Genomic DNA, 27,735 nt, shown 5'->3' on the forward strand with positions numbered 1-27,735 from the left:
GCTGATGCAGGGAGCTGGTAACCAAGGTACACATCAGGTTTCTAAGTGCCACGCATCGCTTAGAAACCCGATGTGTACCTTGGTTACCAGCTCCCTGCATCAGCGCGCTGGTAACTAACCTACACAGCGACACGCCCGCTCGGTGTCGCTGGTGCTGATCGCTGGTGAAGCTGCCTATTGGGCAGCTCACCATCGATCATGTAGTGACACACCAGCGATCCTGACAAGGTAATATCATTGTCGGGATCGCTGGTGCATCGCTATGTGTGTCGGGGCCCTAAGAATGTTTTGACTACCATCATTTTAAAGACAATCATCATGGCAATCTCATACATAAATTTGATTTGCAGCTATTTAGTATATGATTAGTTATGCAGATTTGTGTCATGTCTTTGCATTGCTACTGTTTTTCTCCTAAAAATTTAAATTGTTATTATTTTGTAAGTATTTTCTAATTCCAACTTTGGCTTTCAACCTTGCTTAATCCTTCTGAGCATGCCCTTGATCAGATTCAAACATGTCTCGACTGAAATCTCATTCCAGGTCTCTTCTACACGTTCCCAAAGTTGGTGCATACTGGTCGACTCCTTTGGTTATGTATACAGATTTTTCTTCAATTCTGCCCACAAGTGTTCGATTGGGTTGAGGTCTGGGGATTGTCGTTCTTTTCATACCCATAGTATTCTACACTATGATGTAACTCGCCTTGTAGGATACTCGCATATAGCTCAGAACTGAGACCACCATAAATTCTGGTTAAGTATCCAATTCCTTTGGCTGTGAAACAACTCGATATCATTAGGCTTCCTCCACTGATCTTGACAGTTCTTTCAATTTCTTGATACATTGGCCCCTTTTTCCTTTGTTTATTCCAGACCCATTTATGCTTATCAGAGCCTATAAATATTGACTTACGTCTCATCACTCCAAATCACCTGTTTCCTTTCTTCTACTGTTCACTTCTCGTACTTTTTTGCAAACTCGAGCTGACGCTTCTTCTTATTACGATATTAGAATCGAGGCTTCTTCACCCTTTTTTGAGCCACCATTCTAGACTTATGTAATGTGTGTTGCACCATGCTTGCATGAATGTCTGTCATCTCACTATTACAAAGCATATGAGCCACCTCCACTGCTGTATTTCTAGCATCAGAACTGAAAGACCTTGTGATGAACCGAATTATTGACTTCGATATTTTGCCTGGATGTCCACTTCTTGGCTTTTGTATTCTTTCAACTGTCATAGCACTCACATGATGCAGTTTGGCAATTTTCTTGGCCGAGAAACAGTGATCGATTAGCTGATGATGCTTTTTCTCTTTTCTTGGGAAATCTTCTTCATGGCTGCTCCTTGATTCAAACCATTGACCTCTTGTTTGGGAATCAACCTAATACACACTAAGCTATTCGGGAATGTGAGAACAGGTTGTATTTTGTATGGTACACAAAGAGAAAGATTTTTCCACCACCAGGGGCAAAACAATAACATTGCAATGACATGACAAGAATCTGTATAACTAATCATATGCTAAATAGTTGCAAATCAAATTTATGAATGAGATAGCCAAGATCATTATCTATAAAATTATGGTAGTCTAATTTTCAAAGCAGTAGTGGATTGTGAAATATGGAGCCTGAAAGTCAAAAATTCAAAACATTGTTACCCTTGTGCTCATCAGTGTAAACATAACTAGGCAATTGAGAACGAACTAACACAAAGAACTCCATTGAAGTAGGGGCCTCCTGCAGTGACCAGGTAATTGCAGTATGATATCTACTCTGGGAGCTATATACCAAAACGTGGTGTTTACTCAGAGGCAGAGAAGTACCCTTTCAATGAAAGAGCTTCCTCTGAGCAAACAACTGGTCCGGTACTTTTTGAAGCCAGAAGTCAGTGATGAATATTGGAAAAAGGGGGAAAAGGAATTTCACAGTGCTCACCAGAGTATCACAGGACCATGGGTGCCAGGTTCAATGTGGCTGGAGTCCAATTGTAAATGCAAGCATACTCCTATGAGTAAGGACATAAAGTCCAAAACGCGTCAGGCGTGCAGGGGATGTTTTCCTCTTTGACATTCAGTGACATGTCATGTTTTAGCCTTTTCTAAACAATGGATTTGATAAAAGACAAAATTAGATTTTTTTTTTTTATGGAAGTCACCTGGTGCTGGTTTTTCTTTTTTCTTTTTTGCATGAATATTGGGGTTTGCATCAATCCAATATTTATGAGAGATATATTTTCAGCGTCGCTGCAAAGGGATGTACGTAACGTAAGGCCAGCAGAACCCATCAACTTCATATTGGTCTGATGGATGGTGCTATACATGCCAAGATTCATCACTATAGACAGATAAAGTTGCGATAAGAAACATGCCAACAATATGTACCACCTGAGACCTCCAGTGGAGAAGATATCCTGAAAGTTAGGGATCTCATAAAATTCTAACAGTCCTAGTACACCCCATAACCAGCCCCCATATGAGCTCACGAAGTAGATGCTTGAGGGCATAAACTTGATGTAATAAAAATCAGAGTTTGGGTATCTGTCATCATCATTCTGGAAGACATAGTTTGCTGTGAGAGTGTTCCATTTTTCCAAACAAGGTGCTTGCCTCCATAATATAACTCTATTCCTAAACCTGATCTTGATTTTAACCCTAGCCCTGACACTCATCTTCACCCTTGTCACAGGTTTAATCCTAATGTTAGTCCTAACCCTAATCTTAACCTTTGTCCAAACCCTAACCCTAGTTAATGTGGGAAAAAGTAAAAATTAAAATTTTATTACATTATCTTATCTAATATTATGATAAGCAATTAGTTTATCACAATAAGGCACTTTTTAAACTTGGGAAAGCTCTCTCAAGCCTTTGTTTTTCCTCTCAAAAATTGTAAGTGAGAGAAGAGGCAGGGAGATGTTTAATTTACACTTTTGTATATCACTGTTTCTGATATTTTATCTGAAGAAGAGCGAGTTTTTATAGAACTGTTAAAACTTGCTATTTAGGCTGGTTTCACACTTGCGTTTTTTGCGCTGTTTTTTTGCGCAAAAAAAGCATGCGTTTTTTTTCCCTATTCTTAACATGTGTGCGCATACACATGCGTTTGTACGCGTTTGTATGCGCATGCGTTTTTTGCAGTGTGCGCTCGGGCGCACAAAATGCACTCTGTTGCATTTTTTGAGTGTCCGACTTGCCCCCAAAAAACGCATGCGCACGCAATGCGTTTTTTTTTTTTCACCCAACCACCCATTAAAGTCTATGGGTGTGCTGACGTGCGCATAGTAATGCGCACGTCAGCGCAAAAAAACGCGCAAAAAACGCATGATGCGCTTTTTATGTTATGTGCGTTTGCACTGCGCATGGTGCGCAACGCAAAAAAACGCAAGTGTGAAAGTAACCTAATTAATTAAGCATGAGTACTCAGTCATCTTAATTGAGAACCTTTCATTATGTTTAAAATATCTTGTCTGAAGGAAATTCCACTATGTGCTTTGCTCTGCTTTTATAAACAGTGACGCTCAAAAATACACACTTACATGTATTTGGCATGCTATCAGTGACATTAATAATAGTTGTCTGAAGAATTTTCTGTCATGCTGAATGCATTTGGGCACACAAATCATCAAGATCTGCTAATGGCAGCTCCCTTTGCAATTTCCAATCAATGGTACCCCAGATGTGTTTTGCTCATGGCCTCCATTGTCTCTAGACCTGAATCACATCAAGTTCATCTGGGATGTCATTTACTGGCAATTGTGAAAGGAGATGCCAGCAGCAGATCTTAATGATTCGTGCGCCCAAGTGCATTCAGCATGGCAGAACGTTCCTCCAACAACCATTATTAATCTCATTTAAAAATCATAAAGCTGTTAAAGGAGTTATCCAGGACTATATTAGTATTATTTTTTTATTATAGGCCGAAGAGCTAACAGGCAGGTAGCTGTAACCTTCCTGTTCTGCCATACGCTGATCTCTGCTGACACAGAGCGATTACAGAACAACTGTTGATGATTCTGCAGCTTGCGCTGACATCACAGTGACAGCAGTGGATTCTCTTCTGCTCTGTTCTGTTGATGGGGTGTGACTGCTGATGTCATGCTGATTGACCGCCAACTCCTGCTGCATAACTGTGATAAGTCGACTGTCAATCAGCAAGATGTCGGCCGTCATGCCCCGTTAACAGAGCCCAGAAGAGATGCTCTGTAGATGTGGAGGAGGTGAGTCACCAGTAGTAGTGGTCAGTGACCGCTGTGAACCAATACTAGATAGATCTGGCAACCTTTGGTGATGAGCAAACATGCTTGGATAAGGTGTTATCCAAGCATGCTCGTGTGCAAACTGGGTGACTTTGGTGAGCTTGAATAATATGTTTGAGTCCCTGCACCTGCATGGCTCGCGGCTGTTCGACAGCGACAACACAAGCAGGGATTGCCTGTTTGTTTGACAGACGCAACACTTGTAGGGATTACCGAACAGTCGCGAGACATGCAGCTGAGGGAACTCGAGCATACTTTTCGAGCATGCCAAAGACACTCGTTTAGCACAAAAGCATGCTCGGATAACACCTTATCCCAGCATGTTCGGTCACCACTAGCAACTAGCTTCCTGTTATTTTTTTGGCTCTTAGTTAAATAACAATATAGTCCTGGATAAAACATTTAAACAGTTGAGGTTTCCATTACTCATTTTCTGACTTTCCATAAAAGTTGTATCCAGAAACCCATTTTCTCAAAATTGCATTGGATTTGCAAACCTTTTATGTGTCTGATTAATAGTCCAGAAACCCTAAAGGCATGGAAACTTTTCAAGTTTTTAAATCACTCCATATATACAAAATGACCAATACATTGCAATATCTAACATTCTTATTATACATTAGGGTATAGATTATACTAGATATATTATCTTATTTGTCCACAGCTGATGCCTTACCTATCCCTTGACATTTTGCGGGATTATCCAGGACTTCCTGGATTGTTTGTAGCATGTGCATACAGTGGGACCTTAAGGTAAAACACATTCCTTTTCAATGTAATTTATATATATACCTGCACATGATGCACCATCCATCCTTCTGTTTTTTTTATTACTACATAAAAAAAAATACTACCACTAAGTCCACTGTTTCATATGTTTTTCAGCACGGTGTCATCCAGTATAAATGCTTTGGCAGCTGTTACAGTAGAAGACCTTGTGAAGCCTTATTTCAAATCTCTCAGTGAGACCAAACTATCGTGGATTTCCAAAGGAGCAAGTGAGATAACAACTGACAGAAAAATAAGGGAGACCCCACGAGTTTTTTTTTTTAAAAAAAAGTATTTATTTAGTACTCGCAATGCACAGACAGCGGGTGCTGACTCCAACTCTCATCAGCGTTGCCTGGTCGCGCTGATCGCAGGGAGGCCAGGCAACAATGATGAGAGCAGGATTCAGCACCTCGTGCCTGGGAACAGCACGAACTGTACTGTTTTTCCCAGACGTCGGAACTTGTCACATTTATGGTGCACACGGACCGCAAACGGATGCCACACAGATGTTACACACAAACACGGATAGCGTCGGTAACGGTTTATCCATTACCTGAAATATGAGGACTTGTAAAGGAGGCCTTCGAGAGTGAAAAGGTTTCTGCTCTGTGTCAACATTCCGAGTCACATAGACCCGTCATTCCAATGTCTGTTATCTTGTAAAATTAGGACCGCAAAGGGTCAGCTTTTGCTCTCTGCATTAACTTTACTGAATATAAGAAAAGATATCCACTTATTTGTCTCCACTCTGTTTAAAGGGGTTGTCCAGGTTTGAGAGTAAAGTCAGTCATTCTATGTGGCTCCAGACTTCTGAATCATGACTTCAGCCTTCAGTGCGCATGCTGTCATGATCCCTTGGTATTACCAGTTTGACCGCGCAGAGTTGATTTGCATACCTGTGGTCATATGCAGCCTAGTCTCATCTGGCTTCTCTCAATAGAAATGAATTGAGAGACGTTGAACACATCTAGTAGAAATGTGATCGCATGTATGCACATCACATATATGTGGTCATATGATCGCTCGCTCACACCAACAATACCTAGGAAATAAAGGCAATGCACACACTGTCATGGTTCAGAACTCTTTAGTCACATAGAGTGACTAAAGACTTTGCTTTCAATCCTGGACAACTTTATAAAGAAAAATCTGTCAGCATTTTACCACTAAAACTGCTGGCAGTGCTAGATAGGTGACCAAGCCCAGTTAAAACATAGCTATGTGCATTATCATACTCAATGAATGAAAGACAGAGAACTCCAACTTTCAGTTTTCTTGTTGCTACAACTACAATTGGGCTTTCTGCCCTTAGAGCTCTCCATCCCCTCTCTGATTGATGGCGGTAGCATCCGAGCAAGAGGTAAAGCTGTAGAATCTGAGGAAGAGATTAGTAAAACTGTTAACCAGGAGCCAAGTGCTGGAGAGCATTCAGTGCTGCAAGCCCAGGACATTGTGCATAAGATGACTGAGCCATGTCCAGTTCTAGAAACAGTGGAATAAAAGAGAATATTTCACTATTTTGAGCATGTTAAACTGGTCACATCAAGGAATAGTGGGTACGGAACAAAATATAACGTAGCATTTATTTTTTACATAGATATTGGCTAGTAAAATTTAGATTATAATTTATAATAAACCCAGGGGTGGGTTGCCAATGATTTTTCTCTGGAAGGTTGTACTTTGTCCCCTGAATGACCTTGACCAATCATAAGCGGGAATCATCCTATAGGTGTTATTCTACGGCCAGCATGGTTCCCCTTCCCCCTCCATGCAGGGACACCGGCATACTCACTGCCCCGGCCACACAGCATGATCTCCCAGTGTGCTCCCTTCTTATTTCATAAGTCCCGCTTAGGCCACGTATGCATGTGCTTCCTTGCTCTTAAAGGGACATCGCGTGCATATAGTAAAATATGTAAAATATAGTAAAATATAGTATAGTAGCATGGAGCTGAGAGGCATTTAGTATAATAGTGCACCTTCAAGATGGCTCCCAGCCAGTAGCTGAGAGGCATCTTGTTTAAAAGGCATCCTCCCTAATATGGAGGTGTCAAGAAGCACATTTAGTCATTCGGTAGTGTGGTGTTCTACCAGTGCAGTTGTTAGGTTCCCTGGTCCCGGTGTAGCCATGGTCCTGCACCTGAATCCCTTGTCCCGGTGTAGCCAGTATCCTAAACTCGAATCCCTGGTCCCAATGCGGCCAGTGACTGATCCTTGGCCCCCAGTCTGTATGCAGCTGGTGCCAGTACAAGTATCTGAGACCTGTGTGTCTGTATGTGTGCCTATTCCGTGTATCCATACTGCTAAAACCAGTCTCTGAATCAGTCCAGTCTAAACGTAGCCTGAGTCCATGTCAGCAAACCTGACCCCTGGGGTAATAAGCTGCAGCACAGGAGACTGCCTAGGAGTGGTTCCTGTCAGCTGCCTGCAGTCAAGACTATCTCCACCAACAGGCGCTCCAGTGAACACCAAGTAGCCACTTAGCCACGCCTCTTCGTAGGCAGGCCGGCCCTGTGGCACAGTGGATCCCTGAATCTCATGCACCACCTGCAGATGTGACAATTGGGGAAAGAAGAACACACCCCTAGATGGTCAAAAGAACATGTCTTCTACTGTGACACAAGTAATGATAGACAGTTCTGCTCTCAGCCCTGATCTCTGCATCTGCTGTGTATTGCAAACCAGAACTGAGTGAGATTACACCTTCAACTTTCATCCCATGGCAGTCAGTGTGGAGGGAGGGGTATACAGCAGAACTGACAGCATCATGATGATGGGAGAGCAGCAGAGGTGTTTGTAATCACACTCCGTACAGTTTTACTTCCCATACCCTCACCCTGACTGCCACGAGATGAAAGCTAAGGCCAGAGTCATTCTACCATACAATACGGCAGAGTGCTATGCGATAAAACATCTCATAGGACTCGGCCCAGTGTTACTCTATAGGGCAATCCACATCAGTGTATTTTTTCTCTGACGTATTCGATGTACGTGTGAAATCGCAGCATGCTGCAATTGGCACCGAGACACTCGCACCCATATAACTCTACGGGTGTGAGTGACACAGTGCACATCACTCAGACATTATCCAAGTGCGGTGCAATATACTCCAACGCTGGCAGCAGAGGAGATGGAGAAATTAATATCTCCGCCTGCTCCTCAGCTGTGCTCCAATCCTCTCTGTGCTAGAGGACCGGAGCATAGGGATGAGCGAGTAGTGAAGTATTCGGACTCGCTGTACTCGTTACGAGTACCTCCTAATACTCGGGTACTCGTAACGAGTAGCGAGTCCAATGTAAGTCTATGGGAAATGCGAGTTTTGGGCTGTGTGTGTGTGCTGGGCGGGGACTGTGCGAAGACTGTAATGGCCTGTGTTAAGACTGTACCGGTCTGTGCGGGACTGTGCTGACCTGTGAGAAGACTGTGCCGGGCTGTGCCGACTGTGCGGGACTGTGCCGAGCTGTGCGGGACTGTGCTGGCCTGTGAGAAGACTGTGCTGGGCTGTTTGGAACTGTGCTGGCCTGTGAGAAGACTGTGCAGGGCTGTGCGGGACTGTGCCGGGCTGTGAGAAAACTGTGCCAGGCTGTGCGGGACTGTGCTGGGCTTTGCAGGTACTGTGCGGAGACTATGCCTGGCTGTGTGGGACTGTGCTGTGCTTTGCAGGTACTGTGCAGGGACTATGCCGGGCTGTGTGGGACTGTGCTAGCCTGTGCGGGACTGTGCTGGGTTGTGCAGGTACTGTGCGGGGACTATGCCTGGCTGTGTGAGACTGTGCTGGGCTTTGCAGGTACTGTGCGGGGACTATGCCGGGCTGTGTGGGACTGCGCTGGGCTTTGCAGGTACTGTGCGGGGACTATGCCGGGCTGTGTGGGACTGTGCTAGCCTGTGCGGGACTGTGCTGGGTTGTGCAGGTACTGTGCGGGGACTATGCCGGGCTGTGCGGGACTGTGCTGGGTTTTGCAGGTACTGTGTGGGACTGTGCTGACCTGTGCGGGACTATGCTGGGCTGTGTGGGACTGTGCTGGACTGTGCGGGGACTGTGCCAGGCAGTGCGGGACTGTGCTGGGCTGTGCGGGGACTGTACAGGGACTGGGCTGGGCTGTGCGGGCTGTGCCGAACATTGCGAGGCGAGTAGTGAAATACTCGCTAGGATTCGAGTATCGCGAGTACCGCATTACTCGCCGAGTACCAAATCCTAACGAGTATACTCGTTCATCCCTACCGGAGCACAGTAGCATGACACTCAGCTCCCGCTCGCAGCAGAGCAGTAGCCGAGGGTCATTAGCATATCACATCGGATGCCATATGCTAGTCTGACTCCGGCCTAAAGATGTAATCATGCTCCGCTCTATCCTACTCTGGAGCTGCAGAGATCAGCACTGAAAACAGGACTGTCGATCATTACTTATCACAGTAGAAAGCATGCTCTTCTGATCTTCTGTTAATGCCCCCTTGGACTTAGTTAACATAAATTATAACATACACTTTATAAGCTTATATTTCCGCAAGAGAGTGGAAAAATTAAAAAAAACTACGCTTTTATTCAGCTTTGCAGCCTCTATTCCATTGTGTAGCCACTTTAATGTGATCCAAGTGCTGAAAGGTCCATTATACCATGTCCATCACTTACAAAGTATATCCAATGCTCAAACCTCCTGACATCCTCCCTTTAAATAACAAACATTTTGCTGAGAAAAGTTTCCCTGTAATTATTACCTGCTTTAGTGCTTTTCTGTATTTAGTCTTTTGCACAAAATGGATCAATGCTGTGCAGCTTGGAGCTAAAGCGAATCTGTCACCCCATTTTTGTACTATCAGCTGCCGTCACCGCCATTAGGGGCTTATCTATAGCATTCTGTAATGCTGTAGATAAGCCCCCGATGTAACCTGAAAGATAAGAAAAACGAGCTAGATTATACTAACCGGGGGGTGGTCCGGTGTTGGTCCGATGGGTGTTGCGGTCCAGCACCTCCCATCTTGTAGCGGTGACGTGCTCTTCTTTGCTTCCCGTTGCGGCTCCGGCGCAGCCGTACTTTACCTGCCCTGTTGAGGGCAGAGTAAAGTACTGCAGTGCGCAGGCGCCGGACCTCTCTGACCTGATCCGGCGCCTACACACTGCAGTACTCAACAGGGCAGAGCAGAGTGCGCCTGTGCAGGAGCCACGACAGGAAGCAAAGAAGAGGATGTCACCGTTAGAAGATGGGAGGCGCCGGACCGGACCGCTACACCCATCAGACCAAAACCCGGACCGCCCCTGGGTGAGTATAATCTAACTCTTTTTTTATCTTTCAGGTTACATTGGGGGCTTATCTACAGCATTACAGAATGCTGTAGATAAGCCCCTGATGGCGGTGCCGGCAGTTGATAGTCGAAAAATGGGGTGATAGATTCCCTTTAAGGATATTATTAAATGATCTTCGCCGTGAAATGTGGGCAACTAGATATGGAGCATGTAAGAGATAATGAATTGCTGAACTGAGAAAACAAAAGTATAAATTGCACCACCGCTCTATGTAATTTATCCATGTTTTCCTCCTATAAATACACTCCTCAACATTGAAATTACAACACTAAGAAGTTAAAGTCGCAGAATTAGGAAAATCCCAGGATCGATAAACATATTAATGATATCAAATAATTTATAAATGGAAACAACATTTTTATAACATCTTGATTTATCCATTATGGAGCATGAGTGCCACACGCAGAAATACATGTCCTTACAGTATATGTTTTGGCTGCTATTAGCAAGGTTGTTAATGGCTGTTTGAGGAATGTTCGGCCACGCTGAATGCATTTTTTTTCAATAAAATCTTCAAGATCCGCTGCTGGCAGCTCTTTTTGCCGGCCAGAGTAGCATATTTAGGCCATGCAGACTACTCACATTTTCATGAGCAACATGGAACCTAGCATCTTGTTGGAAAACAGACCCTGGGACACCTTGATGTGGTCCTCAGACCAATCTCTGGGTATCATTGCGTCCAAGAAAAAAGTAGGATTAATCTGTGAAGAGGATAGTCTACCATTCCAGAATTGCTCTGCACAATGATGTCTTTTTATTTCTAAATGGAACACTTATAGATGCATGTCTGGCTCGTAATCAATCCCCATGCAAACACCTTCTGCAGCATCTCTGGACTTGTCTCTTGGCTCGTCATTGGTCGGCAATTGCAAAGAGAGCTGCCAGCGACAGATCTTGATTAATTGCATGCCCAAGTGCATTCAACATGACAGAACATTCCTCTGATGGCCACTAATAACCTCACTCACAACATAACAAGCCATGTAAGTGCATATATTTCTGCACCTTTATTTGATGCTATATAAACTGAGATATTTTGAAAATTTTGCCTCCATCTTTTCATCATTTGCATAAAATTAACATTTTATTTTGTGATTTCCATAATCGTTGATTTTACTTCTTGGTGTTTCGACATCAATGTAAGGCTAGGTTCACATTTGCGGTTGAGTCCGCAACGTATCGTCCGCAAGCGCAAACGCATGCAAAAACGCATGCAGGCATAAGTGGTTGTGGATGATAGGCAAATGCTATTTCCTAGCGAATTTTAAATTTACACAAGCTACGCCCAATGGGCATGTCTTATGTAAATTTTTGCGTACAGAAACGCAAAGCATACGCATGTCATTGCGAACGCTTGCGTTACCATAACCATTAATGCGTTTTTTTTATGCACGTCATCCACATGCGGATGACTGTGGATATTTGACGCCACAAAAAATGCAACACGATGCGTTTGCTGCACCCCTCCTCATACCGCGAAACGACGCAACCGTAAGCAAACGCACCCGAACGCATACAAACGCGTGTCCCTGTGTACCCCATTTAAAAAAAGATAGGTACGCAGGACGCATGCGGATGTATGAGCATCAAACGCTGCGGACTCAACCGCAAATGAAACCGGCCTTAAGGGGTGTATTCACACATAAAATTAACTATTTAAAAATATACCTAATTCATTTTTCACATGTACCAAGCTTCTAAAAGACTTGTATACTTTTCAGGTTTCATCTATGGTGCTGTGTGTATTGGCATGGCTGGCTTGGCATCCATGATGGGAGGTTTATTACAAGTAAGGGATCTTTTTACATCCATTAAGAGTGTGTGTTACGAAAACATTTATCACAGTCAATTCTCCTTCTACAAGGATCTAATACTTGGTGTTTCATGTAAAGCTGCTCACAACTATGAAATCTAAAAGAAATATAAAACATAGTATATGAAGTAGTAGTGTTTTTGTATAATTTTGGCTTTATATGAATTTCATACATACATCATTATGAACCATGGATCAAGACACTGTAGCTTTTGAGTTAACTTTGTATGTCCATCTTCAATTAAACTTATGTCTATATCTATATTTTATACAGGCAGCGCTCTCTATTTTTGGCATGGTTGGAGGTCCATTGCTGGGGCTGTTTTCTTTAGGAATCCTCTTTCCCTTTGTAAACGCATTAGTAAGTACATACAATCAGGTATTGATTGTAAATTCTTTTTCGATAAACTTGTATAATATCTGTAACAGGCTAGGTGGGGGATCCACTGTGCCAAAGCCCATATAAGACCTGAATGGGCGTGACTAGGAGCCTCACCCAATCCTACCACGGACAAGCAGCATCTGACGATACCGCAGTCTGTGGAGAGCCAAAGAGGTGATCAAGGTGCTACTCCAGAACTGACCTTGGGTAGATGTTGGCTGACCCCTAGGAGAGGATAGCTGGAATAGCCCGGGTAAATATCCAACAGATGCAGACAGGTGGAGAAAATGATGGGAACCGCAGGTGCAGATGTAGGGAAGGTGGACTGACGGACAGACCTGTCTGTTGTGGGAAGGCGGAGGTGTAGCACAGTGTAGGTGTGAAACCGCTGAGATAAAGAGAAAGGGTGTAGTATTGTAGTTTGACCATTAGAGGGCAGTGGAGAGTGTAAGAGTGGGACTGAATAACTGCCATTGGTCAGAGAAACTGTCCGGTCATGGTGGGCGGAGTTACCAGAACTGAAAGTATAAAAGGCTGTGGGAAGGTTCTGGAAGGGTCAGTCAGCGAGAGGAGCATAGTAGAGAGGAAGTTCTGCTGAGGGGAAAGACAGTAGAAAGGCTCCGGAGGGGACTGACAGTTGAGGCGGTCATGGGGGTGGTCCAGAGGACAGTGGCCACAGACGAAGACAGGCTGGGGGTACCAAACGGATGGCGGACTCAAACTGGTGTAGCACTGTGGTGGATGGGAATAGGGCAGCCACAGTGAAAAGAGCCACGAAAGACGCCACGACTACAGTAAAAAAGAAGTGAAGGTACCCGGGCCTGTGTATGGAGAAATGTGAAGCTGCTGTGGTGAATTGCTGTGGTCGTCAGAAGGGTGGCCAATTAAAACGGACCTGTTGAATACAAATTCTGTCTCAAGTCTCGTGTTTGTCTGTGGCAAGAAGCGGGTCACCCCCCCCTGTCGGTTACCCTACCTACACAGACAGGACAGTCTAACAGACAGATGAGCACTGATGGTGCAGCTGGCTCGGCTGCCATTGAGGTTAGCACTAGAGGGTGCAGCTGGCTCTGCTGCCGAGGAGGCGAGCACTGGCGAGTGCAGCTGGCTCTGCTGCCGTTGATGTGAGCAATGGTGGGTTCAGCTGGCTCTGCTGTCGGTGAGGTCAGCACTGGCTGGTGCAGCTGGCTCTGCTGTCATTGAGGTGAGCACTGGCGGGTGCGGCTGTCTCTGCTGCCATTGAGGTGAGCACTGGCAGGTGCAGCAGACTCAGATACAAGTACAGGGACCTGAGAACTGACAAGCATGTTAGGAACAAACTCACAAAATGTTGGAGGAGGCAGTTTAATTATAAAGAGACCTCCAGCCATTGGCTGGGGACACTTTAGAGGAATGCGAGGTTGCCCCTTTAAGAAAGAGGAAGGGTGCGCGCGCGCTCTAAGCACAGTGCCTGAAGATCTGCTAGGATTGCATGCACCCTGGGCAGACCCAGAAGGGGCAGGATGGGATCCTTGGCGCAGGGACTGCAGGCGCTACAATATCTCAGTTGTCCAGCAGCCTTCTTGCTTCTAGACAAGGCCACTTAGAGTGGAACAGACAGAAAAAGGCATGTCAGCTAGTTTTTTACACATTTTGTATCATTGCTATGTTATGTCCTGGTGCTAGCTATTGCCATCTTCTTACCATACTCCCTCCAATACCAATACTGTACACATAGTTTCTGTTATGGTTGTTTCATCTTCAACAAATTTGGTGATCCACCCATTAAATCCAGCCTTGTTTTGTATTGCAGGGTGCAATAGTTGGTCTCCTGGTTGGATTCACAGTTTCATTGTGGGTTGGGATTGGATCTCAAATTTACCCTCCGCTTCCTATAAGATCGTTGCCTAAACACTTGTCTATAGAAGGCTGTAATTTTAGTACCATCGATACCAACTGGACATTAACAACAGCACTGCCCCCAGTGACAGACTTAATAGGGGATGTCAGTGAGAGGTATGTGATGTGTCTGGCAGTGTATGACATAAATGCTAATGAAACTAAGATGTCTTGAAATAATGTTTGACAGTTAGTGAAATAATTGATAGAATTAGAGCAAATCGTAAATATACAGCTTGGTATATAAGTATTGAACACGTCACCAATTTTCTAAGTACATATATTTCTAAAGGTGCTAATGACATGAAATTCTCACCAGATGTTGGTAACAAGCCCGTCCAATTCACACAGGCAAAGAAATCAACCATAGATGTCCATAAATTAAGCTATGTGTAATAATGAGAAATGACACAGAGGAAAAGTATTGAACACATGAAGAAAGTACAAAAAGCCATGGAAAATCATAGTTCTGGATGAACTCTATCAGTAATTAGAAAGCAGTTCTGCCACTATATGCAAAACAATTGACCCTAGACTATATTGAGACTATAGGAAGTATAACGCTAAGATATTAGCCACTTAACGTCCAATGACGGACAGAGTCCATCATTGGATGCCTCCCCCTGTTTGGTGCGGGCTCCGTCGGTGATCTGATCATCTGACATGTGCCTGGAACAGCCACAGGTGGAATCGCGATCCACCTACCGCTGTTAACATGTTAAATGCCTCTGTCAAACTCTGACAGCGCCATTTAACATGTACGACCAGGAAGCGCATCATTACCTCCTCCCATCGGCGCCTATGTCACATGACCACGGGTTGCCAATGGGTTGGCATGAAAACCCAGGGTCAGCAGGTTGTGGTTGTCATAGCAAGATAGCTATGAGCACTGTCCAGCGGTTGGCCCTCATAGCAAGTGAGCATATCTGCTACATAGAGCAAGGCTGCAGCTTATAGTCTCCCATGGAGACTATTGAAGCAAGTAAAAAGTAAGAAAAAAGTTTTCAAAAATATATAAAAAAAAGTTCAAATCACCCCCCTTTCCCCCATTCAGAATAAAACAATAAAAAAAATACACATATTTGGTATCGCCGCGTTCTGACCCGTCTGATCTATCAATATAAAAAAAGAATTAATCCAATTAGTAAATGCCGTAGTGAGAAAAAAAATTGAAACACCAGAATTATGATTTTTTTTGTTCGCTGCAACATTGCAATAAAATGCAATAACGGGCGATCAAAAGATCGTATACATACCAAAATAGTGTCAATAAAATTGTCAGCTCGGCACGTAGAAAATAAGCCCCACCTAGCCCCAGTTCCTGAAAAATGGAGACGCTATGGGTCTCGGAATATGGCAACAATTTTTTTTTTACAAACTTTGGAATTTTTTTTCACCACTTAGATAAAAAAAAAACCTAGACATGTTTGGTGTCTATGAACTCGTAATGACCTGGACAATCATAATGGCAGGTCAGTTAGGTCTGTTTTAGCATTTAGTGAACATGGTAAAAAAAAATCCAAAAAACAATGGTGGAATTGCACTTTTTTTTGCAATTTCACCGCATTTGGAATTTCTTTCCCGTTTTCCAGTATAGGATATGGTAAAATCAATGGTGTTGTTCAAAAGTACAACTTGTCCCGCGACAAACAAGCCCTCTCATGGCCATATTGATGGAAAAATTAATTATCCTGACATGATATCTCAGTGACTTTCCTACTTACGGGCTAAGGCATAAGTAGTTTTTACCACTTGGTTAAATCTAATAAATCTATGTTAGAATTTTCTGTGTGATGGTGACATAGTTTATCATAGTGACTATCAAGAACTCATGTGATGGCCAATGACTTTTACATTATGATGTATTTGGACATCAGCAATATACAAAAACATAAAGAAAGTAGCAATACAATTTTTTTCAAAGTCTTTGGTCTGTTGCCCAGAATTAGGAATGCTTGCCATCTATTAATGTTTTAATATTTTATTGTTCTGTTATGTACTGAACAAAGTTTTTCCCTAATGGTGTCAGGGATTACTCTGTTTTTGTTACTTGTGAGAAAAATGATTAATAAAACCTTAAAGTGACTTAAAGTCATAAGGTCAAATGTGGCCATTTTTGCGCTTATTTTATTACTGTGCTTTCCTGAGTTTTATACTTTTTTATGTTTTTTTGTTTTTTTAAATCCACCATTTTGTTCCAGAGATATGAGCCTTTATATGTAGTGATAATTTTTATGTGTTTTAACAAAAGGGTGTGGCTTTACTGGTTTCTCTGGGGGAATATCTTTAGGCTGCAATGCATTATTATCCTCTAAGCAATGCCCCCTTATCAAAGACCCCCAAAATTTGCCCTAAATAAAAAGGCCCATATCACTGTAACCGCATGACATTTTTTTTAAAGAAGCAAAAATTGTATTACTCAAGGGAGCAGTGTGAAATAAATAGGAGCAAGAGCTGACCATGTTTGACAGGTCTTCTTTGAATAAAGGTGATTCCTGTTACTTGTGGATAACTATTATATCTTTATAAATATGAATATCCTATTTTTACATTTGTTTCCATTTATTTCCCAGACCGGCACTGGCTGATAATTGGTACTCAATGTCCTATCTGTATTTTAGTACCATTGGTACCATCATAGCTGTTATTGTTGGAGTAATAGTCAGCCTATTATCTGGTAAGCAAACTTTGTTAATATTTTTATAAATATACAGTGGGGAAAAGTATTTAGTCAGCCACCAATTGTGCAAGTTCTCCCACTTAAAAAGAGGAGAGAGACCTGTAATTGACATCATAGGTAGACCACAACTATGAGAGTCAAAATGAGAAAACAAATCCAGAAAATCACCTTGTCTGATTTGACAAGATTTTGTTATTCAAATTATGGTAGAAAATAAGTATTTGATCATTAACAAAAGTTCATCTCAATATTTTGTTATACTTTATATCCTTTGTTGACAATGACAGAGGTCAAACGTTTTCTGTAAGTCTTCACAAGGTTGGCACACACTGTTGGTGGTATGTTGGCCCATTCCTCCATGCAGATCTCCTCTAGAGCAGTGATGTGTTGGGCCTGTCACTGGGCAACACAGATTTTCAAATCCCTCCAAAGGTTTTCTATGGAGTTGAGATCTGGAGACTGGCTTAGGCCACTCCAGGACCTTCATATGCTTCTTAAAAAGCCACTCCTTCATTGACCTGGTGGTGTGCTTGGGATCATTATCATGCTGAAAGACCCATCCACGTTTCATTTTCAATGCCCATGCTGATGGAAGGAGGTTTGCACTCAAAATCTCACGATACATGGCCCCTTTCATTCTTTCATGTACACGGATCAGTTGTCCTGGTTTCTTTGCAGAGAAACGGCCCCAAAGCATGATGTTACCACTCCCATGCTTCACAGTAGGTATGGAGTTCTTTGGATACAACTCAGCATTCTGTCTCCTCCATACACGACTAGTTTCATAGAATCATAGAATCGTAGAGTTGGAAGGGACCTCCTGGGCCATCTGGTCCAACCCCCTGCTCAAAGCAGGATTCGCTAAATCATCCCAGTTAGATGTCTGTCCAGCCTTTGTTTGAAGACTTCCATTGAATGAGAACTCACCACTTCTCGTGGCAGCCTGTTCCACTCATTGATCACTCTAACTGTCAAAAAGTTTTTTCTAATATCTAATCTGTGTCTCCTCCCATTCAGCTTCATCCCATTGCTTCTAGTCTTTCCTTGTGCAAATGAGAATAAAGTTGATCCTTCTACAATGTGACAGCCCTTTAGATTTTGTTCTACTTTGGTTTCATTTCATCAGACCATATGACATTCTCCCAATACTCTTCTGGATAATCCAAATAATAATAATAATAAATTTTATTTCTATAGCACTGACATATTCCGCAGCACTTTACATTTCAGAGGGGATTTGTACAGACAATAGACATTACAGCATAACAATAATCACATAGATTATAACAAATACCAAGAGGAATGAGGGCCCTGCTCGCAAGCTTACAGTCTATGAGGAAAGAGGTAGACACGAAAGGTGGGTGGTAACAATTGCCCTGATTTTTTGGACCAGCCATAATGTTAAGTGTGTAACAGTACAGACACAGAGGGCTAATGGATGCATAAAGCATGTGGGAACATGATGCGTTGAACCTGGTTATGGTAAAACTTTTGACTGTGCCACCCAGGGATAGATTAGGTTAATGTGTTGAGGCGGTAGGCCAGTAAGAATAAATACGTTTTCAGGGCACGCTTAAAATTGTGGGGATTGGAGACTAATCGTATTGACCTGGGAAGTGGATTCCAAAGAATTGGTGCAGCACGTGTAAAGTCTTGGAGACGGGAGTGGGAGGTTCTGATTATTGAGGATGCTAACCTCAGGTCATCAGAAGAACGGAGGGCGTGGGTAGGGTGGTATACTGAAACAACGGAGATGTAGGGTGGTGCTGAGCCATGGATGGCTTTGTGGGTGAGGGTAATAAGTTTATACTGAATTCTGGAGTGGATGGGTAGCCAGTGTAATGACTAGCACAAGGTAGAGGCATGGGTGTAACAATTGGTGAGGAATATGATCCTGGCTGCAGCATTCAAAACAGATTGGAGAGGGGAGAGTTTGGTAAGAAGGAGACCGATTAGAAGAGAGTTACAATAGTCGAGACTAGAATGAATAAGAGAAACAGTAAGAGTTTTTGCAGAGTCAAAAGTAAGAAGAGGTCGAATTCTAGAAATGTTTTTGAGGTGCAGATGACAAGAGCGAGCCAGTGATTGAATGTGGGGGGCAAAGGAAAGCTCAGAGTCAAGTATGACCCCAAGACAGCGGGCATGTTGCTGGGAGAGAACGGTTTCCTTGAGGCCAATGGAATGGAGCATAGTGAGGAGGAGCTGATAATCCACAGTGTTGAATGCTGCAGAGAGATCCAAGAGAATTAGCATGGAGTAATGACCATTTGATTTAGCTGTTAGTAGATCATTAGAGACTTTAGTGAGGGCAGTTTCAGTAGAGTGTAAAGAGCGGAAACCCTTTGAGAGTGTCGAGAAGAGAGTTATCAAAGAGATAGCGCTTAAGATGGGAGTGGACCAGGCGTTCCAGGAGTTTAGAGATGAAGTGAAGATTAGAGACAGGTCTGTAGTTAGCGGCACAGTTTTGGTCGAGGGATGGTTTTTTAAGTAGTGGATGTATGATGGCATGCTTAAATGAGGAGGGAAAGATACCAGAAGAGAGAGAGAGAGGTTAAATATTTTAGTTAGGTGAGGGGTGACAGCAGGGGAAAGGGACTGGAGGAAATGTGACGGAAATGGGTCACTGGTGCAAGTGGTTGGGTGAGAAGATGCAAGGAGCCTGCTTACTTCTTCTTCTGTGACTGGTTCAAAATCAGAGAGTGAGCTAGATGCAGTGGGGGAGGGAGGACAGTGCATGGTATGAGGTGATTGGGAGATAATTTCCTGTCGGATCTGGTCAATTTTTTCTTTGAAGTAATTGGCCAGATCGTCAGCTCGGTGCTCCGTGTTTGGGGCCTGTACTCTTGGGTTAAGTAGAGAATGAAAAGTGTCAAAGAGATGTTTAGGGTTATTGGACAGTGAGGTGATGAGGGTGTTGGAATTGGTTTGTTTGGAGAGGTGAAGGGCAGTGTTGTATGTTCTAAGCATAAACTTATAATGGATGAAATCTTCATGTAGATTGGATTTTCTCCACAGACGTTCGGCGCACCTGGAGCACTGCTGCAGGAAACGTGTTTGCAGGGTGTGCCAGGGTTGTCGCCATCTGTGTTGTGGTGTTCTATTTATAGGGGGTGCAAATTCATCCAGGGCACTTTGAAGTGTTTCATTGTAATGCTTCAATGCAGAATCAGGACAGGAGAGGGAGGAGATAGGGGCCACTGAAGACTGCAAGTTCTTCATAAGTTTCTGGGTGTTAATGGCCTGTATGTTTCTATAAGTATGGACAGTGGGGGTGACCTGAGAAGCCTGGCAGTTCTTGATAGAGAATGAAAGAAGATTGTGGTCAGAGAGCGGTAGAGGGGAGTTTGAAAAATCATCCACTGCACAAAGCTGAGAGAAGACCAAGTCGAGGGAGTTTCCATCTTCATGCGTTGGAGAATTAGTAAGCTGCGAAAGGCCAAATGAGCAGGTTAGAGATAAAAGGTGAGTAGCAGATGGAGAGAGGGGAAGAGCAATGGGGATGTTGAAATCTCCCATGATGAGGGTAGGGATGTCACAGGAGAGAAAATGTGGAAGCCAAGTGGCAAAATGATCCAGGAACTGTTGACAAGGGCCGGGAGGACGATACACCACTGCCACTTGCATGGAGAAGGGGGTGTAAAGTCTGACGGCATGGACCTCAAAAGAAGGGAAGACTAGTGAGGGTAGCTGAAGGATAACCTGGAAGGTACATTTTGGTGATAGGAGCAGACCAACGCCTCCACCTGCTCTATTGTCTGATCTTGGGGTATGAGAGAAGTGTAGTCCCCCGTATGAAAGAGCAGCAGCAGCGGTAGTGTCTGACTGCTGGATCCAGGTTTCAGTAAGAGCCAGGAGGTCAAGAGAATTAGAAAGGAAAAAGTCATGAATGAAGGAGAGCTTGTTGCACACTGAGCAAGAATTTCAAAGTGCACAATTAAGAGAGACAGATGGCATGCAGGGACTATTAATAAGATTAGAGGGGTTTCTGAGTGTAGCAGTTGGGGGGTTTGACTTTCTGTAACATGGGGGACCAGGGTTGGGAGCAATGTCTCCTGCAACTAGAAGGAGGATAGAAAGCGTGAGCAGATGGTTAAGTGATTTGTGAGAGCGTCTCTTATGTTGAATAGTGGGACTGACTGGATCTGTGCAATTTAACAATGTGAAAAGAGCGTGAGTGCTATACATAGGAGAGGAAAGGAGCGAGGGGCTGATATGGATGGAGTGCAGAGAGTTAATGCCTGGGCGGTGGATGTGTGTGAATGCAGCGGCCAGGATATAAATTACACAAATGCATATAGTATATATTTGTTGCACTCCAAATGTACAGGGAGTAGATGTATATAAATGTCTTACCTGTCTCCTGCCCTGTCTAACTGCCATGTTGTAACTGCCTCGTACTTTGATACATGTACTTAGATTACATGTCCATAAATGCCCCCTGCATAAATGCTCCCCCAGGCTATGTCTGAATATATAGGAGGCTAAGGCTTAGATTTTTTTTTTTTTTTTGCTTTCTCTCTTCTCATTAATCAATCAAACTAAATTGAGACTGCAGGACCCAATAAATGTTGTGGTCAGATAAACAGATGTCCAGCAATATATGGATCATAAAGCACTCTGAAAAGTTTCTTGACCTCACAACATAAGGGGACAAGCAGAGTAAGTTGAAATAACTATATACCAGATATAAGCTTGCATAGTTGAAGACACATATAAAGCATTCAGGATTAACTGCTTGCTGACATTGACTGGAGTGGAGAAACACAGGAGTTGATTCAGAGCAGAGATTGAAAGAGCTGGTTACCTCCATACACGGCTAGTTTTGTTTCTACCAAACAGTTCTACTTTAGTTTAGTTTCATCAGACCATATGACATTCTCCCAATACTCTTCTGGATAATCCAAGTACTCTCTAGCAAACTTCATACGGGCCCGAACATGTACTGGCTTAAGCAGGGGGACACGTCTGGCACTGCAGAATCTGAGTTCCTTGCGGCGTAGTGTGTTACTGATGGTAGCCTTTGTTATGGTGGATCCAGCTCTATGCAGGTCATTCACTAGCTCCCACTGTGTGGTTCAGGGATTTTTTCTCACCGTTCTTGTGATAATTTTGACCCCACGAGGTGAGATCTTGCATGGAGCCCCAGATTAAGGGAGATTATCAGTGGTCTTGTATGTATTCCATTTTCTTATTATTGCTCCCACAGTTGATTTCATCACACCAAGCTGCTTGCCTATTGCAGATTCAGTCTTCCCAGCCTGGTGCAGGGCTATAATTTTGTTTCTAGTGTCCTTCGACAGCTCTTTGATCTTCACCATAGTGGAATTTGGAGTGTGACTGAGGTTGTGGAGAGGTGTCTTTTATACTGATAACAAGTTCAAACAGGTGCCATTAGTACAGGTAATGAGTGGAGGACAGAGGAGCCGCTTAAAGAAGAAGTTACAGGTTTGTGAGAGCCAGAAATCTTGCATGTTTTTAGGTGACCAAATACTTATTTTCCACCATAATTTGAAAAATAAAGCTTGCCAAATCAGACAAGGTGATTTTCTGGATTTGTTTTCTCATTTTGACTCTCATACTTGTGGTCTCTGCACTCCAGGCAGAGCGAGCGCTTGTCTCCGGCCGGGACAGCGCTCGCAGAACTCGCCTGCAAGCCGACAAACAAGTACTACAAGCTAAGTACAACCCTTTTCACCGCTACCGCCAAGTCTTGACTGAAAAGCTCTTGAACAGTCTACGTCCGTAGTTCTGCTAGAGTTCGACCTCACATATCCTTGACTCAACCTTCCCTACTGCTAATACATTTTCAAGCATCACCCTCTTTTAACAGGTATTTAACATATACTGTCTTTAGTGTTTAATCAACGCATTTTGTCCTATAACGGGATGTATTGTTTTCTTTTTTTCTTTTTGTAGTTTCAAAATCCCCTAGGTGGTTTAGGGCTCTACCTGCTGCTGATTCTATGCGCTCGCTAGTGTTGAGCATTCAGATACCGCAAGTATCGAGTATAGGCCGATATTCGCTGCATCGGAATTCCGATACCGAGTACCGATATTTTTTCAATATCGGATACCGGAATCGGAAGTCCTCATAATGCAATGAGCCACTGTTGTGGCTGTGATTGGCTGCTGAAATGATGTCATCATGATGCGCGGTCTGTGCGCATCATGATGCGCAGTCTGTGCCGACTGCGGGGGGGGGTCTGTGCCGACTGTCGGGGGTCTGTACGGGCCTCTCGGGGGTCTGTACAGGTCTGTTGGGGGCCTGTGTCGGCTGCCGGTGGTCTGTACAGGCCTCTCGGGGGTCTGTACAGGCCCGTCGGGGGCCTGTGTCGGCTGCCGGTGATCTGTACGGGCCTCTCTGGGGGCCTGTGCCGGCTGTCGGGGGTCTGTGCTGGCTGCCGGTGGTCTGTGCGGGCCTCTCGGGGGCTTGTACCGGCTGTCGGTGGTCTGTGCCGGCTGCCGGGGGCCTGTGCCGGCTGCTGGTGGTCTGTACGGGCCTCTCGGGGGCCTGTGCCGGCTGCCGGGGGCCTGTGCCGGCTGCCGGTGGTCTGTGCGGGCCTGCCGGGGGTCTTGTGTGTGTGCAGGCATCGTCCGATGGGACTACAAGTCCCATCGGGCGATGCCTGCTACAATGACAGTGATTGACACATTAGCCAATGATGGGACAGTAGTAGTCCCATCCTCCGGCAAATGTGTTGAATGTAAAAAAAAAAAAAAAAAAACATACTACATACATACTACATATATATTACATTCATACAATATACATACATACTACATATATATTACATTCATACACCATACATATATACTACATACATGCTACATATATACTACATTCATACAACATACATACATACTGCATACACACTTCATATATACTACATTCATACAACATACATACATACTACATACATACTACATATATACTACATTCATACAACATACATACGACATACATGCTACATATATACTACATTCATACAACATGCATACATACTACATACATACTTCATATATACTACATACATATGTACTACATACTACATACATGCTACATATATACTACATTCATACAACATACATACATACTACATATATACTACATTCATACAACATACATACATACTACATACATACTACATATATATTACATTCATACACCATACATATATACTACATACATGCTACATATATACTACATTCATACAACATACATACATACTACATACATGCTACATATATACTACATTCATACAACATACATATATACTACATACTGCATACATGCTACATTCATACAACACTTCATATATACTACATTCATACAACTTACATACATACTACATACATACTTCATATATACTACATACATATATACTACATACTACATACATGCTACATATATACTACATTCATACAACATACATACATGTTACATACTACATACATATATACTACATTCATACAACATACATACATACTACATACATACTTCATATATACTACATTCATACAACATACATATATACTACATACATGCTACATATATACTCCATTCATACAACATACATACATACTTCATATATACTACATTCATACAACATACATACATACTCCATACTACATACATGCTACATATATACTACATTCATACAACATACATACATACATACATACTACATACATGCTACATATATACTACGTTCATACAACATACATACATACATACTACATACATACTTCATATATACTACATACATATATACTACATACTACATACATGCTACATATATACTACATTCATACAACATACATACATACTACATACATACTTCATATATACTACATTCATACAACATACATATATACTACATACTAAATACATGCTATATATACTACATTCATACAACATACATACATACTACATACATACTACATATATACTACATACATGCTACATATATACTACATTCATACAACATACATACATACTACATACATGCTACATATATACTACATTCATACAACATACATACATACTACATACATAATTCATATATACTACATTCATACAACATACATATATACTACATACTACATACATGCTACATATATACTACATTCATACAACATACATACATACTACATACATGCTACATATATACTACATTCATACAACATACATATATACTACATACATGCTACATATATACTACATTCATACAACATACATACATACTACATACATACTACATATAACATAGAGTACATACTCACCATCACTTGTCACTTTTGGCATTGCTGTGTGAGAAAGTTCCCACACAGCTTTTGCCATAAAGTGAGACCAGGGACTATTTTTTTACAGTGGCGGAGGAATACAGTGCGGAAGGATACCTATCTCCCGTCACTGGATTCCTGGAGCCCCGTAGAGAGCGGTCGCACCAGCTGATGCTGCTGTTCTCCACGAGAGATCGGCATGGGACCCTCGTGGATTTCTGCGGATCAGGGAGTATATGGCTTGTTTGTTATTTTCATATTTTTTCCTAGATGACACTGGCTTCGGGGATAAAAGTGACAAGTGATGGTGAGTATGTACTCTATGTTATATGTACTGTATGTCTATATGTATGTATTGTATGAATCTATTAATGTAATGTATGCAGTATGTATGTAGTATGTATGCAGTATGTATGTATGTATGTTGTATGTCTGTAGCATGTTGTATGTATGTAGTATGTATGTATGCTGAATGAATGTAGCATATATGTAGTATGTATGTAGTATGTATGTATGTTGTATGAATGTAGTATATATGTAGTATGTATGTAGTATGTAGTATGTATGTATGTTGTATGAATGTATATATGTAGCATGTATGTAGTATGTATGTGTGTTGTATGAATGTAGTATATATGTAGCATGTATGTAGTATGTATGTATGTTGTATGAATGCAGTATGTATGTAGTATATATGTATGTTGTATGATTGTAGTATATATGTAACATGTATGAAGTATGTAGTATGTATGTATGTTGTATGAATGTAGTATATATGTAGCATGTATGTAGTATGTAGTATGTATGTATGTTGTATATATGTAGCATGTATGTAGTATGTAGTATGTATGTATGTTGTATGAATGTAGTATATATGTAGCATGTATGTAGTATATATGTATGTTGTATGAATGCAGTATGTATGTAGTATATATGTATGTTGTATGATTGTAGTATATATGTAACATGTATGAAGTATGTAGTATGTATGTTGTATGAATGTAGTATGTATGTATGTTGTATGAATGTAGTATATATGTAGCATGTATGTAGTATATATGTATGTTGTATGAATGCAGTATGTATGTAGTATATATGTATGTTGTATGATTGTAGTATATATGTAACATGTATGAAGTATGTAGTATGTATGTTGTATGAATGTAGTATATATGTAGCATGTATGTAGTATATATGTATGTTGTATGAATGTAGTATATATGTAGCATGTATGTAGTATGTATGTATGTTGTATGAATGTAGTATATATGTAGCATGTATGTAGTATGTAGTATGTAGTATGTATGTATGTTTTATGAATGTAGTATATATGTATCATGTATGTAGTATGTAGTATGTATGTTGTATGAATGTAGTATATATGTAGCATGTACAGTGGGGCAAAAAAGTATTTAGTCAGTCAGCAATAGTGCAAGTTCCACCACTTAAAAAGATGAGAGGCGTCTGTAATTTACATCATAGGTAGACCTCAACTATGGGAGACAAACTGAGAAAAAAAAATCCAGAAAATCACATTGTCTGTTTTTTTTTTCATTTTATTTGCATATTATGATGGAAAATAAATAAGTATTTGGTCAGAAACAAGCAATCAAGATTTCTGGCTCTCACAGACCTGTAACTTCTTCTTTAAGAGTCTCCTCTTTCCTCCACTCATTACCTGTAGTAATGGCACCTGTTTAAACTTGTTATCAGTATAAAAAGACACCTGTGCACACCCTCAAACAGTCTGACTCCAAACTCCACTATGGTGAAGACCAAAGAGCTGTCAAAGGACACCAGAAACAAAATTGTAGCCCTGCACCAGGCTGGGAAGACTGAATCTGCAATAGCCAACCAGCTTGGAGTGAAGAAATCAACTGTGGGAGCAATAATTAGAAAATGGAAGACATACAAGACCACTGATAATCTCCCTCGATCTGGTGCTCCACGCAAAATCCCACCCCGTGGGGTCAGAATGATCACAATAACGGTGAGCAAAAATCCCAGAACCACGCGGGGGGACCTAGTGAATGAACTGCAGAGAGCTGGGACCAATGTAACAAGGCCTACCATAAGTAACACACTACGCCACCATGGACTCAGATCCTGCAGTGCCAGACGTGTCCCACTGCTTAAGCCTGTACATGTCCGGGCCCGTCTGAAGTTTGCTAGAGAGCATTTGGATGATCCAGAGGAGTTTTGGGAGAATGTCCTATGGTCTGATGAAACCAAACTGGAACTGTTTGGTAGAAACACAACTTGTCGTGTTTGGAGGAAAAAGAATACTGAGTTGCATCCATCAAACACCATACCTACTGTAAAGCATGGTGGTGGAAACATCATGCTTTGGGGCTGTTTCTCTGCAAAG

At 42.3% G+C, this 27,735-nt stretch overlaps 1 protein-coding gene across 2 annotated transcripts in view; it reads left to right on the top strand.

Annotated features, from left to right (window-relative positions):
* Positions 1-27,735, top strand: part of SLC5A8 (solute carrier family 5 member 8) — a 128,647-nt gene that overhangs the window by 90,672 nt on the left and 10,240 nt on the right. For both annotated transcript variants that reach the window (XM_073545023.1, XM_073545022.1), the window contains exons 8-13: positions 4,923-5,011; positions 5,144-5,256; positions 12,053-12,120; positions 12,419-12,505; positions 14,319-14,521; positions 16,978-17,081. In XM_073545023.1, coding sequence (XP_073401124.1) covers positions 4,923-5,011; positions 5,144-5,256; positions 12,053-12,120; positions 12,419-12,505; positions 14,319-14,521; positions 16,978-17,081 — 664 coding nt within the window. The remainder of the gene's footprint in view (positions 1-4,922; positions 5,012-5,143; positions 5,257-12,052; positions 12,121-12,418; positions 12,506-14,318; positions 14,522-16,977; positions 17,082-27,735) is intronic.

The sequence above is a fragment of the Dendrobates tinctorius genome, unplaced genomic scaffold (genome assembly GCF_039654945.1).
Source record: "Dendrobates tinctorius isolate UK_male_01 unplaced genomic scaffold, ASM3965494v1 ptg000139l, whole genome shotgun sequence".
NCBI classification, from domain to species: domain Eukaryota; kingdom Metazoa; phylum Chordata; class Amphibia; order Anura; family Dendrobatidae; genus Dendrobates; species Dendrobates tinctorius.